Raw genomic sequence first — 20,561 nt, 5'->3', positions numbered from 1 at the left:
CCAGCTAAGGGATGTCAATTAGTCCATTATCTAGTCTTTTAACATTTAGTAGCTAAAAAGTACACTATACCTTCACATAATGAATTTACTACATGCTAAGTTCTTGGTGTTCCCTGACTTCATTTCTCTTCTGAAGATGTCTCATGACCAGAAATCGGTAATATTAATAATGCATATAAATAGCCAGCAAACTCTACAAAAGTATTATAACTTTGTTGTTTGTTACTCTAGTATGAGTGATCTAATTCATCATCGACAGAAATCACCATGGCTTTGGCCCAACCTTTTCTACAATATATTTGGAGAAGGAAGGCAACATTACATGAACCTGAAGATACTTCATAGCTTTACGGATAAAGTGAGTTCCAGAATGCCTCTTTATGTCACAGCTTGTGAACTTATTTCTATACAGCTTTTGCAATCATGCCTCTTTTAGATTCGTATTTGACATTCATCTGAGTATTAGGCCTGTGGGAGGTGGCCTCATTTCATCTTGATGAGAAGCTTTGCACCATGGAGTCTATATGATTCTTCTCCCTGAGAGAGGCAGCAGCCTAATTCATGTCACTTTTGGGATTTCTCTCCCTGCTCCACCAATAGCAACTCCAGCAGTTCTCTGAGGTAACTGAGAGACATCCCAAAAGCTGTGCAAAGCACAGTAATGCAGCACGTTTGCTTTGAGAAAACAGTGAATGAGTGGGGAGTTTGGCTTGAGAGAACAGCTTGGAAGGAATGTCTTGTGTGAATCTTTATCAGTAAAACACACATCAGTATTTAAAACATTTCATCTGATTTATTGTATTTTTTCTGCTACTTCAGTAAAACCTTTTTAAAATATATTTCCTACTTTACCCTTATAGAGGCTAAAGGCTTGAGAAATCATGACCAAATCATCAAATGTCTATTGTTCTTTGTGGTTGTTTCACAGTTTGAATCTAGAGTTTCTTGGACCAATAATTTATCCTATCTAAACCTACTATTACTGCTCTGTCACCACCAGAAAAGTCTCTATATGTGGGTATATAGAGGATTTGGGGTATTTTCCTAGTACTCATAAAAGCCCTTTGCCTACCTTTCCATTTACGACCAAGTATTTTAGGGTCAGTGTTTGAGTTTGGCTTTTTGTCTGAATCCTGAGCAGGTATAAGATTTCAGGGAACCTGAAGTCTCTAAATTTTCAAACAGTCTTCAGAAATTTAGATATATCTCTAAATTTTGTAGATAGATACATGATGTATACCGTGTTTCCCTGAAAATAAGACCTGTCTTATATTTTTTTGAACCCTAAAATAAGCATTTGACTTTATTGCTATGCACTCAAAAGCCCGATTGGGCTTATTATCAGGGGATGTCTTATTTTGGGGGAAAGAGGATAGACAGACAGACAGACAGACAGAATACAACCTTGAGGTTGGTGAGCACTTGAAAGGTTCTCCCTAATCCTTTAAAACTTTTTAAACTTACAGTACCAAATTCAATGAGTTTTTCAATATACTGATGAATGGAACAAGAGATTCTGTTCTTTGAGATCCAGTTTCCACTGTGTTATTCTATTCAGATTGATTTTCACAGAACATTTGTAGCTTGAGCCTGATCCTACATGTTAGATAGCAAGGAAATGCCCAACTAGGTCTGCCTAATACTGGTGGTTGCATTTTCCCTTTATTTACCATCAGAATGCATAATTCTTCTCTTAAGAGATACTGTTCATTACAGGTAGTCCTCTACTTAGAACAGTTCATTTAGTGACTTCAAAGTTACAGTAGCACTGAGAAAAGTGACGACCATTTTTCAGACTTATGACTGTTGCAGCATCTCCATTGTTACATGATCAAAATTCAGATGCTTGGCAACTTATTCATATTTATGATGGTTGTAGTGCCTCAGAGTCATGTGATCACCTTTTGTGAACTTTTGAGAAGCAAAATCAATGGGCAAGCTATATTCACTGCAGTTGTTAAATGGAATGGAATGGAATGGAATGGAATGGAATGGAATAGAATTCTTTATTGGCCAAGTGTGATTGGATACACAAGGAATTTGTCTTGGTGCATATGCTCTCAGCGTACATAAAAGAAAAGATATACTCGTCAAGAATCATAAGGTACAAGACTTAATGATAGTCATAGGGAAACAGTCAATATAAATCTTAAGGACACAGCAACAAGGTTACAGTCATACAGTCATAAATGAGAGGAGATGGGTGATAGGAACAATGAGAAGATTAATAGTAATGCAGACTTAGTAACTAGTTTGACAGTGTTGAGGGAATTATTTGTTTAGCAGAGTGATGGTGTTCAGGAAAAAACTGTTCTTGTGTCTAGTTGTTCTGGTGTGCAGTGCTCTATAGTGTCGTTTTGAGGGTAGGAGTTGAAATAGTTTATGTCCAGGATGCAAGAGGTCTGTAAATTTTTCACAGCCCTCTTTTTGACTCGCGCAGTATACAGGTCCTCAATGGAAGGCAAGTTGGTAGCAATTGTCTTTTCTGCAGTTTTAATTATGCTCTGAAGTCTGTATCTGTCTTGTTGGGTTGCAGAACCAAAGCAGACAGTTATAGAGGTGCAGATGACAGACAGACTCTATAGAACTGTATCAGCAGCTCCTTGGGCAGTTTGAGCTTTCTGAGTTGGCACAGAAAGAACAGCCTTTGTTGTGCTTTTTTGATGACGTTTTTGATGTTGGGTGTCCATTTTAGGTCATGAGATATGGTAGAACCTAGAAATTAGTATTAGTGTTACTAACTTAACAACTGCAGTGATCCATTTAACAACTGTGACAAGAAAGGTCATAAAAATGGGGCAAAATTCACTTAACAATTGTCTCGCTTAGCAACATAAATTTTGTTGTAAATTGAGGACTACCTGTAGTTTTGCATGGTGTTGCACATAGCCTATCTTGAATTATACATAATAAATGGTATTTTCTCGCCACTCTCTAAGGTTATTGAAGAAAAAGTGTGCAAAATAAAGCAACAGGAGCAATATCAAAATGGTGCTGCCAGCAGCAATCACCTAAGAAAGAACAAAGAGAGGAGAGCTTTCCTCGATATGCTTCTGAATGCCAGAGATGAAGATGGGAAGAAGTTGAATTACGCCAGTATACGAGAGGAAGCGGATACGTTTATGTTTGAGGTACAGAGTGATCAGAACACAACTGCAAAGAGACCACTGGAAATTAGATAATTTCTCTTTTGAATGCCATGGCTTTCCTCTATAAGACTATAAATCATAATAAATTATTTTTTCTTAGGCTACCAGTTGTAATATGCTAACATTTAACTATGTTTATTTTACGTTCTGCCATATTGGCAAACATCCTTATGGCAGCTAATATTTAAGACACCAAGGTTTTTTTTATCCACATTATGTGACCAAGATTAATAACTATCAGTATTATACACCCACTGGAAGAATAAGGCTTTAACTAGGCTCTCTTAGGAAGGAAGATCTCCAGAAGGGAGACTCATTATATGGCACTTATTTCCATCAGAGCCACCTAGCACACCCATTATGGTTCAGGGCTTTGAAGACAATAATAAAAACCGAGAAGAAAACAATTTAAAGGTGGAAATTCAAGCCCTAGAGTTCTGTCTGTGCCCCTCCCCTCAAGTTCTTATTTTGTCACTCCTGTATTTCTTCCAACAGCAATTGGTAACCATTGTCAGTATAGCATATCCCCATGTCTTTTTATTTAGTTGAAAAAAGCAAAGATTAATTTCTTCCATGTCAGCAAGAAACAAACAGACAAGCAAAACTACAGAATTTTTGTTGGGAATAAATTCAGCATCACCTCCTTATTTTTTTACCTCACTTTCAACCTTTCCAAAATTTTTAAATTTAACAGCGCCTTCATTTCAGATTGTTCCTTCTTTGGATCTTTGGTAATTTTATGAAGCATGTAGGAGTTGCTGTGTTTGACAGATACATGCAAACAAAGGAACTCCCACATGCTTCCTTCTTTCTCTTTGTGGTAGAAACATCAAAAATAAAATAAAATAAAATAAAAAATAAAACAAGATCTTGTTCCAGGCTGCACCATACCTAATAGAACTGGGCAATGCTTCACGTTATATTGTAGATCAGGAGTGTCAAACTCATGGCGTCATGATGTGACATATTTTTCCCCTTCACTAACCGGGCGTGGGTGTGGCTAGCACATGACGCATCTGGCCCGTGGACCAGAGGCTTGACAGCCCTATTGTAGATGGATGCTTTGAGCATCTTGGGAAGCAAATGTAACAGCTATCTGCAAGTCTTTCATGAGATTGGCCTTAATGTTCAGTTGTCCATTAGTGGGCAATATATATTACACAGTCAAAATACGTTGGTCCTTTTAATCAAGCTCTCTGCCCCTTTTTTTTGCCCCCTTTAAATTTTGGTACTTGGATCAAGGTTTCATTCATGATTGCATTTTGCACTGTAATTTCATGTTGTCCTTCCAACATAGCTATTTAAAAGCAAAAGTATTGCTGTGAATCTGCCAAAGATAAGTATTGTGATACCCATTGATTTCAGGGAGATAATTGTGTGTCTGATTTTGGCTGAACTGCATCAACTGACATACAATTATGCAGACTTCCTTGGCCTAATGATATTGAGATGTACCAGGGTGACAGCTTCCTTCGTTCCCAACCAGCATGGCTATTAGCGTTTGCAGTTGGTAATTGTATCATAACTCTTTGACAAGATGCCAAGTTAAGAAACATGTAATAAAGTTTTATAGATTGAAATTTCTCCTCCTAGGGTCATGATACCACTGCTGCTGCCTTGAACTGGGCTATTTACTTACTTGCAAGGCATCCAGAAATCCAAAGAAAAGTTCACAATGAACTGGATGAAGTTTTTGGTAAATGTTTCTTTCCCCTTAAGCATTTTAGTATAATTCCAGGAGAGAACAGAATTCACATAGATTCTATGTAACCAGTCAGAAATATTATATCCAGAAGAATAAGGAACTCTAAAATCTGACATTTGAAAAATAATCTTGATAATTCATAAATATTATGCCTTTTGCCCATGAAGGCGAGTTCCATTGTTTTTCTTTAAGAGAAGCATCTGTAGAAAGTTAGCCAGTTTCTTTATTAACAATAAAAACCCAAATATCAATTTACTAGCCCATGAGGCTTTAGAAAATGCCAGAAGAATCATAGGCTGTATTATTATTATTATGGTAGGTTTTTATGCTGATAGAAATGTTATTAAGATGTTTGTGCTTTGATCTTTGAAGCTACACTTCAGTCAAAACTGGTTTGGAAAATATTTTGAAATATTGAATCAAAATTTCTATTCCTGGCCATATGAAGAGTAGCTCCAAAACACTGCATATACATCATATGTTTGTTTTTGGGATGAGCAGCATTATAAAGCACAGAAAAAGATTGAGATATAGTAAGACATTTAAAATGAAAAAGAAATATAGCTAATTACCTAACACCTTTACATATCTTTCTAGCTTTGCAGATTATCCTTGCTTCAACCACTTCTATGTCACGTCTACATTGTCTTTTGTTCTTTTAACTAATTTAAACGAGGAGGAGGAAGGACACATTTGTATGAAGTCATTTAATTTCTTTTTTTTATCAAGTTTTTTTATTTTTTTAGACAAACACAAACATACAATCTTTTTTTTGAACAGAGTATTTTTGCTGGTTCACAAATTTAGACAGTATTTAGTCATTTCAATTAAATTTACAATTTCCATATTACCTTTTCGCCATATTCATTTCTTATCTATTTTTTAAAAAACCAATATTACCCTTCATTCTCATCTCTAATCATAATCAAATTCAGTTTTTCCCTTCTATTCTATATTATACCCCTTCCCACTGTCATCTATTTGTATATCTAGCCTCACCTTGGTTAGTTATGTAATTTACAGTAGTTTTAATTCTTATAATAATAATAAATCCGCTTATTTTATAACATACGTTTCCTTTGATAATACAAATCCAACATTTTAGTATAGATCAGTTAGTTATATAACTCTTTTTTGTATATTAATTAATATAAACATAAATATTCCAGTTATTTCCATGCAATCCAATTCCTTACAAATCAATTAATTGTAGCCATTTCTGCTTTCAACATGATTGTAAGTATTTGTAAGTATTTGTAAGTATTGTAAGTATTTGTAAGTATTTCAATTATTTCAATTAATCATTTCTACTTTCTTCACATTATAGAATTGAAAATATTTCAACCATTACAGTTTCCCTAATTAACTTTAAAAATATTCTAGTTGTTATCCAATCCACAATTTAATCCTTTCTACTTTCACCACCATATACTATTAAAGGTATTTCAATTGTTGCAATTTAAATTTATTCATATTTCTTAAAAAAAATTTAAAAAAACATAGTTTATCATTATCTAAGTTTCAAAAATACAATACAAATATTTCAATTATTCATTTCATTGCAATCAAATCGTTTCCCATTTTTTTATTACAATTCATATTTCAATTCTAAATACATATAGCATCTTTCTCTTTCATTTCTTTTTCTCCCTTCCCATTTTTATTTTTAACTTTTTCTTTCCCTTTTTTCTTTTGTACTTTGAAATCTTGAGCTCTCCTCTTTTGCTCTAAATTTCCCATTGTTTCCCATCTCTTTTCTCCTTTTCTTACTTCCCCATTATTTAAGCCACTGTTTATCCCAGTGTAATCATTCTGTATTTCACAAATCTGGACTCTTCTATATTGCCCTGCATTTCCTGTTGTTTCCCATCCTTTTCCTCCTTTTTTTCTTTTCACTGTTAATTCCAGTGTAATCATTTAAGTTTTTTGTGTTCTTTCTATTCATCCCTTCTCTCCTTCCTTGTCTCTTTCTGCCTTTTCTGTTTTTTCCATTGTTAATCCCAATGTAATCTCTAAAAACCTCCTTTTTATTATTACTATCCATATATTCAATTAATTTTCCAAAGTTAATTTCATTGTCTTTATCATCTTCATTTGTTTTCAGTCTCTGTGTCTTGCTTCTCCATCTTTGTTTCCTTGTCAGCTTGAACATGCTCTCTCTCAGTTTTTGGATCCTCAAGTTTCGATTCTCCATGAAGCATCGTAATTATTCCTCTTATTTCCGCTTTCCACGACAAGTACATCATTTCCATCATTTCTCTCATTTCCTGTGCCACTTTATTCCTTTTGTATTAGTATTGTTCCAGATTTAAAAGTTCCATTGTTTTCCTTTTTTTCCCCAAGTCAAGTCTCTTGCAGACAAAGCAATCCTCCCCGAAAGTTCTCCCGACTATTATCACTGATAATAGATCAAAGTTTTCCAAAACAAAGATTCCAAATTGCAGTGCTCTTTTTTCTCCTGAAGATGTCTCTCTAGAATCCACAATTCTCTTAATTGTTTAACAGAGTGTCCATTTTGTATCAATCTTTGTTAACAATCTTCTTTTTTTCTTCTTTTTAACTTTAAAAATACCAAATCAGTTTTGTAGTCCAATTCAAATTAAACAATACTTTCCCCCTCTTTTTCCTTTTCTTCTTCTTCTTTATCTTATCTTTAGGTATAAAGCACTTCTGTTGCAGGGATTTATTTTTCTTAGTCTTCAACAAGAAAGGATCTATTTATTTTCTTTCCAATCCTTTAGTCAATTTTGAGGTTATTTCTTCTAATTCTTAAAAGTTTCCAGTTAATTTTATTCAAAGGTCAATTTTCTATTCGGGTTTTTGTCCCTTTAAATTCCGCTTATATCCTGTTTTCTTCCCCCATGCCCGTTAGCCGCTAGTTTTATGCTGGGGGTTTCAGGTTTTAAAATAATTTTGTTGTTGTTATTTCGCCTGTGGTTTGGCTGTCACTCACCCGGCTTCAAAAATTCCATTGCATTCACCGCTCCTGCTCAATACTTAGTCCGGTTGCCCCAGCTTCTTGACAGCTGCAATGGTGCTGAATTGGAGAGAGATTCCTCTGACCCTCGAGGAACTTGCCTGTTCCTCTTGGTCTTCTGAGGTGCCTCTCCTTCCCTGTCCCTACAGGATGGTTCTGGTCCGAAGACCCCTCGGCAGCGGTTCGTCAATCCGGGTTTTCGCGGAGCTCATCAGAGCCCGCTAATTCCCCTACTGTCTCGCCGCGAGTTGAATCCAGTTGAATCCCAAAGTCATTTAATTTCTTTTTTAAAAAAAAATATTTTATTTGTTTTTAAACATCTTAAACATAAAATACATCTTTTAAGAGCAAAGGTTTGGTCCGGTATTAGATAAGTACAATTGCCCAGACTTCTTTAACCAATTTGATTCCAAATTTCATCCATTTACATCTTTAAAAAGAAAAAAAACCCACATCAAATCACCAATTTTTTATCATACAATCTAAAATCTCATTCTAAACACTTGGCTTTCTATTGTATCACCACAAATCTTAAATCACAAATAAACACAGCTCTTTTTTGTATACAATCTTTCATTTCCAAATAAACACTATTCTAAATTTTTATCATTTTGTCAATCAGAATTTCATATATATATTCCTTAATCTTGAGACCCATTTCATCAAATCTATATTTTAACCTCTATTGATTTACATCTAATTTCCTTAATCTTGTCATGAAATACGCTTCTCATTTTACATAAAATCACTTCAGAATCGGTTCACATTATCATTCATTCCATGTTTCCATCTATAATTTTATCTAGTTCCCAATCTACTTTATTTTGGCTGATTTCCAGCATAATCTCCTCCACTCCTAAATCTATTGTCGCTGATTACCAGCATGCTTTCCTCCACTCCTACATCTATTATTTTAAATGTTTTATTTTAGCTGGTTCACAGTATATTACATAAGTTACTTTTCCAACATATTCTCCTCCATATCTCCCGCCAATTTAAAATAGAAACGTGTTACAACAAATATCTTCTTACATATTCTCTCCTGGATTATAAATTTTCCTTAAATTCGTCCCATTACATATTTATTCTTATTTTTCTATAAAAGCAACATTTTTATCCGCCTCAAAATCAATTTTCTCTAGTTATTAAATATATTAATAACTCCTGTTAATATTCAAAATTCATTTAAATATTTAAGACCTCCTGTTCTCATTTAATCATTTATATTCTTGTTTTATGACCAGATTGATATATATGTATATATATAGTCAAATTTTAAAGGAATGGAAATAAAAAGTAAAAAATAAAGAGACAACAAGTTTAGTTTATTTATTCTTATTTATACTTAAACAAGAAAGAAAAGAAAGAAAAAAGGAAACGAAGAAGAAAAGAAAAGGAAAAGAAAAGAAAAAAACACTTCCTATTAATATTCAAGCCTCATTCCAAAATTTAAACATTACATTTCCATTTTTAATCAAACTATTTTATTTTTCTTATCTCACAACCAGCTATATTCTATTTCTTCCTTTTTCCATCTGTCCAAAACTATTCCTTTTCAAGTTCTATATTATCAAAATTAAAAACTGTAAAGTTTAGCTCTTTTGTAACATCTGTTCCATAGATAGTATCATCGTCCCTTCTTTTGTTGCTATGCCATTTTCTTTTGTTGCCACACCTACTAGTTCAATTTTAATTGTTTCGTTTTATTTCTTTTTTCTTTCCATCAATGAAACCACCAATAGACAGATTGGGAATCCCCAGAGTCAAATCTCCTTGGTTGTTCAAAGTAATCCAATTTAGGTAGCAAATTTGTTTCTCTTTCAGGCCAAAAGCAATCCCAATTTACACTTTCACTTCGTCACGGCAATCCTCCATTTTGTCCATTGTATAATTGTCTGCTTGTCCTTTCCCCTTAGTTTTTAAAACTTCCTGCTTATCGCCTCTCCCCTCTTTCTCTCTCCAAAAGTAGTCCATTCCAATTTAAAGAGATTTCAAAGTTTTGTAACTTTCCAACAGATCGTTATTCCAAATCAATCCATAATAAAAATAACTCCTTGATGGGTCTCTTCCTCCCGCAAATTATCTTACTAAGTCTTCTTGCCCCAATAATCCGTAGCCGCTAATTAAGGCTAAGGGCACAATTGTAAAAGTCCATTTTTTGAGCGCTGTTCCCACCTAGGTTAATATCACTCAACCGGCTTCCAAACACTTCAATCTTTTTTCGCCAATCTTCTTCCTGCACAGTGCTTTCCCGGTTTGCCCCGGCTTCGAGGCAGCCGCATGGCTGCCGCATCCCAGCCGCCGACTCAGAGGGTTTCCTCCGGCCCCGAGGAACTTGCCCGTTCCTCTCGGCCATCCAAAGTGTCCCTTTCTTTCCCCTGTCCCTACAGGACAGGATAGGTCTGCAGAGCTGTCGGCAGCGGCTTAACAGTCAGGGTTCTTGCGGGGCTCATCAGAGCCCCGCTATTTCCCCGACTGGATCGCCGTGGTGCTAAACCGGAAGTCATCATTTAATTTCTTTTGACACTTATTCTTCAGATCACATTTCTCCACCTTTAGAAATGATTTTCCATTTTTTCTGATCTTTAGTTAATCTATCAAAGTACAAAAATTGATCTACTTATTCTATTTTTTCACTTTCTAGGTCTAAGTTTCAATCATCCATTTTCTCTATCAAACACAATCATTTTGGCTTTTGATAGATTCCTTGTCAAAACACATAATCCATGTAAAATTTGCTGTAAAACATTGGCCAGTGACACAGCATTATCTGCAACAAAAATGCACAAATATTCATATCCCCAACTTCAATATCATTACATTCATTATTTATTTGTCATAAATACACTGAACAGCCAGTGGAACATATTACTCTCTGCTTAATGCTGCATCACTAAGTATTATATTTATTTCCACACATGCTTTACCCTAATAGTCTTGTCATATTCAGCAATCAGACTTTAACTCTATAATCTATATACTGCTAAAACTCTTGTCATGACTTTTAGCTGGGTGAAATGGTGCATCATAGAGCAACAATTTTTGGACCAAGGTATCTTAAGTAGGTTAACTTAAAGAATGTCCAAAATCTGGGATCCATGATTCCCGATGAAATGAAATCTGGAGATGTTCTGGCAGCTTCAGTGCTACTGGCTACCATAGTCACGTGAACTTTATTTTCAATTTAGTGGCAATTTTTCAGCCAGTCTTGCATTTCCTCATTCTCTTCCCCAACCAGCTGCAGCCACTTACCTGCCCACTGGAAAGGGGAGGGGAGATGAGGAGATGGGAGGGGAGGGGAGGAAGGAAGGTAAAGATGGAAGAAAGGAAGGAAGGAATAATTCTGATAATCCCTGTCAGATTCTCACAAGGAAACTCAATGGGGAAGCTGGTGGGAAGTCAGAAGTTGCTGCTTCTTTCACTGCTTTTTTAACCCGCCCTTGTTTCTCTGTTTAAGTAAGGAAATATCTCTGAAATGATAACCCACCAGGGCATGAGTTGTCTAGTATAAATGTATGAACTTCAATAGATTTGTGCTCCAGCTTTACATTCAAAGAAAAATATCTTTTCCTAAGAAGATATTTGTCAAACTATTCTCATTCATTCTACAAATGACTCTAAAACTTATGTAGTGTCATAGAATCATAGAGTTGGAAAGGACTGTTCCATATATTGCTACTTTATGAATCAAAATCTTTGTTGAATTCTAAATTGTGACAATTCCTAATCTATTAAGATAGCTACTCTATCAAAAGCAGATAATGTTAGCCTGGCATTATTTGTTTGCAACAAACCATACTGGTTCCTGTTAATTTTAGTTTGCCTATTTAAGGTGTCAGAAACGGGATATTGAATAATTTCTTTGAGGACATTGCCCAATGTACAGTAGATGTCAAATTCTGTAATTTCCCAGTTCCTCCGAATTCTCCTTTTTGAAGCAAGGAATGGCATTTTTTCTCCTTTAATGTTTTGGGCCTTCACAGTCCTCCAGGAATTCTCAAAGATCATTAAGAGTGGATCTGTACTACTTCACTAGTTTCCTGAGAGATATTCCATCTTATTTTGGAAATGTGAATTTAATTAAATGAGCTAAGTTTATTGTCTTGTCTATCCTGAGGTGCTGTTCCTTGTTTCACCAGAGGCATAGCAATGACTAACCTGGGCTCCATTTCTCTTCTGAGAAAAGACAGCTGCAAACTAATTGTAATTCTGTATCAGAAGTTCTGTTTCTACTTTCACCCATCACTGCTTCAACACTTTTTCTCTTAATGGACTTACGCTCTCTTTTCCTTTCCTTTTATTTCTAGAATACCCAAAGAACCCTTTTTTGCTGTTTAGGGTATCTCGCAAACATCAGCTTGTTTTGAGCTTTAACCTTTCTGTCAGAATTCTTATCATTTCTAGAGACTAATCTGCATTTTTGTTTACTTATGTTTCCTCCCATTTCCTGGTTCAAGTCTCTTCAGTGTTTTATACAAGTCTGTGTCTGTCTCTTTATACTTCTCCCATTTAACTTCCTTATGGGAGTTGTTTGCAATTGTGCTCATTCAACAGAATTTTCCATCCTTCCTGGACACTTTTATCTTCTTTGATCTTAAGGCACTTTCCCTGAAACCTATTATTTCACTATCACTATCCCCTAGGGTGTAACATGAGTCTGTCACCAGCCTATGAATTCCTATTTTAATAGACACCCACAACACTTCTAGATGACAACAATTTATACCAAAATCATGATTTTACCCCTCTTCATTCATAATTAAAGTTATATCTTTTCTTTTTGACACTAATTCTACTTCACAACACAGACTCCCCTTGGTCAGAACTATCACATATTTCCTCCTTTTAGCTTCACAAATACACAACATCTTTATTTGTCTTTCTTTCATTTCATCCTCTTTATCTTTCACTTTTCTCACATTCCAAGTTCCCATTGACTATGATCTTCATTAGATTGATCCATAGACTTTGATACAGAATTACAAAATAACACAGGTGGAAGGGATCTTGGAAATCTTCTAGTCCAACCCCTGCTTAAGCAAGATACCCTATACAATTCTGGAAAAAATGGCTGTCCAATCTCTTGAAAACCTCCAGTGATGAAGCACCCACAACATCTGGAGGCAAGCCATTCCACTTATTAATTGTTCTCACTGACAGGAAATTTCTTCTTAATTCTAGATTGAATCTCTCTTTGATGACCTTCCATTCATTACTTCTTGTCCTGCCCTCATCTGCTTTGGAGGTTGACTCTTCTCTGTGACAACCCCTCAAATATTGCTAGCTTGACTTCTCTTCATTAGGCTAGACATGCTCAGTTCCTAGTCCTTATTCTGGTTAAACAAGACTTTCATTTATCACTTTTAAAATAAATAGTGCCTATATCTAAATTAGATGACCAGTCTTGTGCCATACACAGTGTTCTCTGATAAGGACATTATTCTAACATATTTTGGCAACTAAAGCTGCTCTACCACAAGCATGCAAATGTTTTTGTATCTGAATTAATAACTCTTCTGTAATGATTACCTTATTGAGCTAACATATTTTTGTTTTTTTATCAGGTGATTCTGACCATCATATCACAATGGAAGATTTGAAAAAACTGCGATATCTGGAGTGTGTCATTAAAGAAGCACTTCGTCTTTTCCCTTCTGTTCCATTTTTTGCCCGTATTCTGAATGAGGAATGCTATATCAGTAGGTAGTCCAAACAGGTTGAAGGAAAAAGTTTTGTGCTATTGGACTGTATCAACTTTAAGAGCTGTGGTGGCACAGCACAATGCAGTATTGCAGGCTAATTTTGCTGACTGTCAACTGCCAGCATTTTAGCAGTTCGATTCTCACCAGATCAAGGTTGACTCAGTCTTCCATCCTTCTGAAGTTGGTAAAATGAGAATCCAGTTTGTTGGGGGCAGTATGCTGACTCTGTAAACCACTTAGAGAGGACTATGAAGTGATATATTAGTCTAAGTGCTATTGCTATCTTGGGATGACAAACATTTGTTCTTCTTTGGCAGGAGGATTTAAGATACCAAAGGGGACTGATGTCATAATCCTGCCATATGCATTGCATAGAGACCCTGACAATTTCCCAGAGCCAGAGGAATTCAGACCAGAGCGTTTTTTCCCTGAGAATTCCGCTGGACGACACCCATATTCTTATATCCCTTTTTCTGCTGGGCCCAGGAATTGCATTGGTATGTACACAGAACAAAGTTGAATATCCCTTGGTTCTCTGAAGAATTATATGTCTTCTAATGATGACATTTTTCCCAAAGAAGAGGTAATCATTAGAACATAGAATAATAGAGTTGGAAGAGAGCTTAGAGATCCTCTAGTACAATCCCTTCTCAACTAGGAGTCCCTATATAATTCTAGACAAATGCCTGTCCAATCTCTTCTTGAAAGTGTTGGAGCACCCACAACGTCAAAGGTATTAATTGTTCTTACTGATTAATTGTTCTTACTGTCAAGAAATTTCTCCTAGGTTGGATCTCTCCTTAAAAATTCCCATCCAATAGTACTTGTTCTGCTGTTTTGGAGAATATATCCACTCCCTCTTCTCTGTGACTGCCCTGGACTGTACTGGAAGTCTGCTATCACATTACCACTAGTCTTTCTCTTATTAGACTACATATACCTAGTTTCCTCAATCATTCATGGTATGATTTAGCTTCCAGACCCCTTATCATCTTATTCCTCTTCTTTGCACTTTCTCTAGGGCCTCTTTTGTATCGTGGTGACCAGGATTGATGCAGTATTCCAAATGTGGTCTCACCAGGCAGTATAAACATTTGGAATAGCTCCTAGAAGTGTCATAATTCATGCTTGCTTTCTTGGAAGAAAGTATCAAGAAGGATCTCTCAAGACATCACACTTTAAAAGAATTATGGCAAAGCTAGACTTAGTTTAGATGACAGCTTCCAAGATGATTAAGATTAAAGCACCAAGTTAGAAACCAGGTGACTGAAATCTAGTCCCACCTTAGGCAGGAAAGCAGGATTGGGCCAGTGACTCTCTCTTATCTCAACCCACCTCCCAGGAGTATTAAATATGTTTGCTGCCTTATTTATAAAATTTATAAAAATAATAAAGGCAAATAAATAATGACAATGATATGGAAACCTAGTAATATGGGGAATAATTAAAAGAGAGCTAATATTTAGCTTCTAAAGGAGAAGTTGAAGACCAGGAATAAAAATACTCTACAAATATTTAAAAAGCTGATACATTTTAGAATTGATAGACTTGTTTTCTTTAGAAGTTGAAGGCAGGTCAAAGGGAAATGGAAGTATGTCCAGTTGATAAATAGTGGAGCATTGGCTTAGAATAGGACTGGAAGTTTTTAAATGAGTCTTGGTTCTAAGCCATTCATTCATGGAATCCTGTACTGAACAGAGATAGAAGATAATTTATATATTTCTTCTAATTCCTACAATTATTATATTACTTTTCTATGCTTGTGCTTAGAAGAAAAATGTGAATAAGATATAGATAAAAAAGACACTCAGTTTATTTGTTTATTTATTTATTAAACTAGTAATTTCAATCTAATATTTTGCATTTTGCACTAGAAAAAAATAGGTTTGAGTCATATCGCTGAGATAGAACCGGCATCCATGATTTCCTGTAATATGAATAAATTCTTTATAAATTAAGATTCAGGGAAGCATTGCTACAGACATGGCAGGGGATAAAAAAGAACCATTATGATAAAATTCCGGAATGGTTATCCACTATGGAGGCACAAATTTATCCAAATGCTTTAGATATTGGTAAAATGAAAACTTACAAAGACCTGTTGAATAATCAAGGAGAATTAAGAACAAGACAGGAATTGAAAGAATTGGGTACAGACATTGATTGGTGGCCCTATATGCAAATAAAATCTAATATAAGACAGATTTGGCACAATTTGGATTTCAAAAGATTCATGTACTCATGCTCCTTCCTTCTCTTTTGTACCTTTAAATGGAGAAGAGGCCTTTATCATCAAACAAACTTCATTGCCCATGATGTTAACATATGAGTAATCATTATAATTTAACCATGGTTAATGAGAACAACCAAGTGCATGGATTATTCTCATTAATAGTTTCACCGGTTTGGTGATTATAACAAATTGTGTTTGAAAGCAATGGATAGCCTAACCCCAAAGATTCACAGACTCAGTAAAATGATAGAATATCAATCTTCTGAGAAGTCCCACAGTCAAGAAATTGGCAGCTGAAGACAATGTTAGAAGGATATAAAATTTATTTTCAATGCGTTTACTATAGTACAGTCCATTTCCTATTACACTATTTTACCCAATGGGATGGCTTTGATTTGACATCTGTATAATGATGCTAGCTGCTTAATAAGGCTAGAATACATCTCCTTATATCACACAATGATATTTTGGCTGAGCCATTATTGGAGTTTCATGTACTGTGCAGCCTTAGTCAATGAATCTGAGATCTTGACTGTTGTTGAGTTACATTGAATAATTATTATCAGTAAAGAATAAATATTTAGTATCATAGTTCAATTAATGCCTTTACTTTTGATACTCATGTAGGTCAACGCTTTGCCCTGCTAGAAGAAAAGACAATTTTAGCAACCATAATGCGACATTTTTGGATTGAAACGAAGCAGAAATGTGAGGACGTTGGTATGGTTGCAGAACTGATTCTTCGTCCAAGCAAAGGCATCTGGATTCAGCTAAAAAAGAGACCAAGTCCCAGCTCTTAATTAAGAAATTACAGGAGCAGTACATTCGATCATTTCACCAATAAAACCATGCATTTTGATGGATGGACAATAAAGATGACTGACAATGAAGAAAGTAATTTGCTTTTAGAAAACAATTACAATCAAAGAATTTTGTGATTGTGGAGCAATGCTCAAATAATTAACTATACCTAAACAAAACAAAATATATCAATCACTATACATCCGTATGTGTATAACAGTATAGTAATATATCAATCACTATACATCTGTATGTGTATAACAGTATAGTAATATAGCAATTGTCAAGGATGATACGTTAAACCTACTACTGCTATGTTAGGTCATTATTCTACTCATGAAATTTCTCATTAAAGGTTCATGATGGAAGTTAGGAGTCCTGAAGAAAGCAAAGAGTAGGAATAAATGGGAAATTTCATTGGGCTGAAATAAGTAATGGAGTTCCTCAAGGATTTTTGCTGCAATGTTTTTTATGTTTTTAAACTTGTTTTTTAACCTGTTAATAATCTTGACTTAGAGATAAGAGCTAGTCATCTACAAACTGTATAATGCTACCAATAAAGAATACTATTGATCTAATACTATTAATCAAATAATATATATTTGTGTATTATGTATGTACACACACACACACATGCATACGCACACACTAATATATGTAGTAAATCTATATATGTAGTAGATCTATCAATAGTAATAGTATATGAATAATACTATTATTGAAAATCAGTTCTGAAGAGTTCCTGAAGTCTTTAAACCAGTGGTGAAATCCACATTTTTTCACTACCGGTTCTGTGGGTGTGGCTTGGTGGTCATGGCAGGGGATGGATACGCAAAATCTCCATTTCTACCCAATCCAGGGGAAGGATATTGCAAAACCCCCATCCCACCCCACTCTGGGGCCAGCCAGAGGTGGTATTTGCTGGTTCTCCTAACTACTCAAAATTTCCACTACTTGTTCTCCAGAACCTGTCAGAACCTGCTGGATTTCACCCCTGCTTTAAACTCACTAAATTCAGTGAAATGACAAAAAAAAACTTCAGGACCTGAATGTCTCATGAAATTAATGCAATATATATATATATAGTCATTGCATTAGTGCAAAAGTGCATAAATTCGGTAAAGGTTTTGAACCCATACAGAAAATTTGGCTTTCCAAGTCTCAATTTCCAAATAATGAATACAATAATGTAGTGCATCCTGGTGGCCAGTAACTTCAGTCTAAGTATAAAATAATTAACTTGGATAAAAAAAATTTTTTTTTGTTTGCTGATTGGGTCTGAATTGTCTGCAACTAGAGAGAAAAAAATATTTTGGATCCTAGTCAATAGCTCAATGAATGAATTCTGCAACTATATAAAAAAAGCAAATTCCATTTATTAGGAAGCGAGATTGAAAATAAAATAGCCAATGTTGCAATACGAACCTAAAAATGTATATGTCTGTAACTTGAATATCATGTACACATCTTAACTGCTACATTTGAAGTATAATGTTATAGAGCTAGAAAACTAAGGAAAAGGGTAACCTGGATCAGGGGTTCCCAACCCCCGGGCCCTGGCTCACTCCTGGACCATGAACTATTCGGAACTGGGCCGCAGAAATGGAGTGCGAGTACATGTGTGTATTCCCACTTGTGTGAGCAGAAGATAGGTGCATGCACAAATGGAGCTGTGCATGGATGCTTGCATGGAACTATCCTCTCTTCCCATCCAGCTGGCTTGCAAAACCAGAAAGGTTGGGGAACTGAACTGTGGGAATCTCAAATAGCTGTCTTTGAAGAAAAGATGAGAAATTTTTGGAACCTGGTATGCAAAAATGGCAACTATAGGACCTGAAATATTTTTAAAAAAATCAGGAAAAGGGTTTTCTCCTGTCAGCACACAAGGACCAAAAGTAATTTAATGAAACTGATATTTAGAGGAGTTAGAAGAAAACCCTTGTTTGCGCAAGAAGTAATATATCTAAAGATTTCATTACCGCAATAGCGACAGCACTTAGACTTATATACTGGTCCACAGTGCTTTACAGCAGTGGCCCCTTTTGGGCATCAGGGACTGGGTCCATGAAGAAAGTTTTTTCCATGGAGTGGGTGATTTTGCATGCTCCCTACATCCTGTGGATGGAGCTTCACTTGTTTGTACAGCCTGGTTAATGGCATGCCGTGGACAATAGCAGGTCCATGGACTGGGAGTTGGAGACCCCTGCTTTACAGCACTCTGAGCAATTTACAAAATGAGCATATTGCCCCCAACAATCTGGGTCCTCATTTTAGTGACCCGGAAGGATAGAAGGCTGAGTCAACCTTGAGTCCCTGAGGATCGAATTCCAGACTATGGGCAGAATCAGCCTGCAACACTGCATTCTAACCACTCTGCCACCAGTCATAAAACATGATCACTAATCTGGATGGTGTTAAAGGAATTTATTGTATAATATTTAAGGACAGATCTGTCAAAGACAATATTGACGCTCAATATTTTCTCTTGATTGTGGGACAGCATGCTCGAGATACCATTTGCAAAGGAACAGTGTACAGCAGGAGTCCCCAATTTGGGACACAGTCCATTGCCGGGCCATGGTCTATTTGGAATTGGACCATGTGATTGTCAGGCTGGAGCGTGTGTGTGCACATGCAGCTCAATTTGTGTGAGTGGTGGCCCAGCGGGTGCGTGCTGGCTTACCACTCGTGCAAGGGCTGCATGTATGTGCACACGCTGGCCCGCCACTTGTGCAGCCCACTTCCTCTCTTCCTCCCCCACAGGAGGGCCACCAAGCCGCAAGGGTGGGGGCTGCTGGTGTACAATATCTCTTCATTTTCTACTTTTAGTGAATTTGAGTATATCAAGCACTCTAGGAACCTTGTCTTTATATAGTAAAATTTATGCACAGCTTTGATGGAGCCTATAGAAAAGTTGTATACTGTATTACAGGATTAATGTATAACATTTGATTCATAAACAATTATGAAAAACAGGTTTTATAATTGTGCTCTAGCAAAACTAGTAAAAGTGCTGCAATAAAATCATTTGTTTTTTTAAAAGGTACTTTTGGATTCTTAATTATTATGTGCCTCAATCCTGAACACATCTATGTTACAGCCTTAATTGTTACTTTCTATAAAAAAAATAAACACTCTCCTGTTCAAATGGATTTTGGCTGGAATGGCTGAAAAGGCCATCTTTCTGTATAAATCTATTAGTGTTACTATAGTCTTTAGTATAGAATTCAACATATATTTTTATTAAATTATCCAACTCTGCTTGTTAAGTCCGACTTCCAAAAGAAGGTCAGTTAGTTAAATTATCCTGTTCATTGCACATTCCTTTGGGTAGTTCCCAAACTGATAAATTCTGTCTTTTCTCATCAATTGTTTCAATTCTTGCTTTTTCCTTCTAGAATTACTGTGAACATTCATTTGCTACAAATATATGCCAGGTTGTTTTCAGGCAGAAAGACAAACATTTCAACCCTGCAATCAAAGACAAACATATTGCAACTCTGCAATCAAATCAGACCCCTCTCTGTTTGATTAATTTTTGTTCTTAGAGCAAGAGTAGTAGGATAGCTTTATTTCTTCTTATCCCTTTTTCACAATTTCAGGCTAAATTAGTATAAACTCTTGGATATTAACTGCCCAGAGATGGGCAGTTCAAAATGTGAAAAATACATACATACATACATGCACAAAGACGAATATCTGATTTTTTTAAGCACAGTGGAAAGAAGTATATTGGCATATACATATATAATTAGATAGCAAAATATCTATTTGCCATTCTGTTCTCCTTTTCTCTTTTTCCCCATCCATCCATGGGTGTCCAGGGGGTAAAAAACCCAATGATGGTGGCCATAGCTATAGTCTCATTTTTAAATATGCATTTTGATGCATAGCTACTATGATGCAGTCTCAATGTACATTGCCTTCCCTCCCTCACTCACTCCGTCCCTTCCTTCCCACATTTCTCATGCTAAACTGTGGAAAGCAAATTTCC

At 35.7% G+C, this 20,561-nt stretch overlaps 1 protein-coding gene across 1 annotated transcript in view; it reads left to right on the top strand.

Moving 5' to 3' along the window:
* The window catches only part of CYP4V2 (cytochrome P450 family 4 subfamily V member 2), a 33,030-nt gene extending 15,871 nt beyond the window's left edge, over window positions 1–17,159 (top strand). The window contains exons 6-11 of the mRNA XM_034442668.3: window positions 232–358; window positions 2,940–3,131; window positions 4,743–4,845; window positions 13,396–13,530; window positions 13,851–14,030; window positions 16,394–17,159. Coding sequence (XP_034298559.2) covers window positions 232–358; window positions 2,940–3,131; window positions 4,743–4,845; window positions 13,396–13,530; window positions 13,851–14,030; window positions 16,394–16,566 — 910 coding nt within the window. The 3' untranslated portion in view covers window positions 16,567–17,159. The remainder of the gene's footprint in view (window positions 1–231; window positions 359–2,939; window positions 3,132–4,742; window positions 4,846–13,395; window positions 13,531–13,850; window positions 14,031–16,393) is intronic.
* Window positions 17,160–20,561: the final 3,402 nt, after the last annotated feature.

The sequence above is a fragment of the Pantherophis guttatus genome, chromosome 8 (genome assembly GCF_059756535.1).
Source record: "Pantherophis guttatus breed Tessera chromosome 8, ASM5975653v1, whole genome shotgun sequence".
Classification (NCBI taxonomy): Eukaryota; Metazoa; Chordata; class Lepidosauria; order Squamata; family Colubridae; genus Pantherophis; species Pantherophis guttatus.
This window is presented reverse-complemented; position numbering and strand designations above follow the sequence as displayed.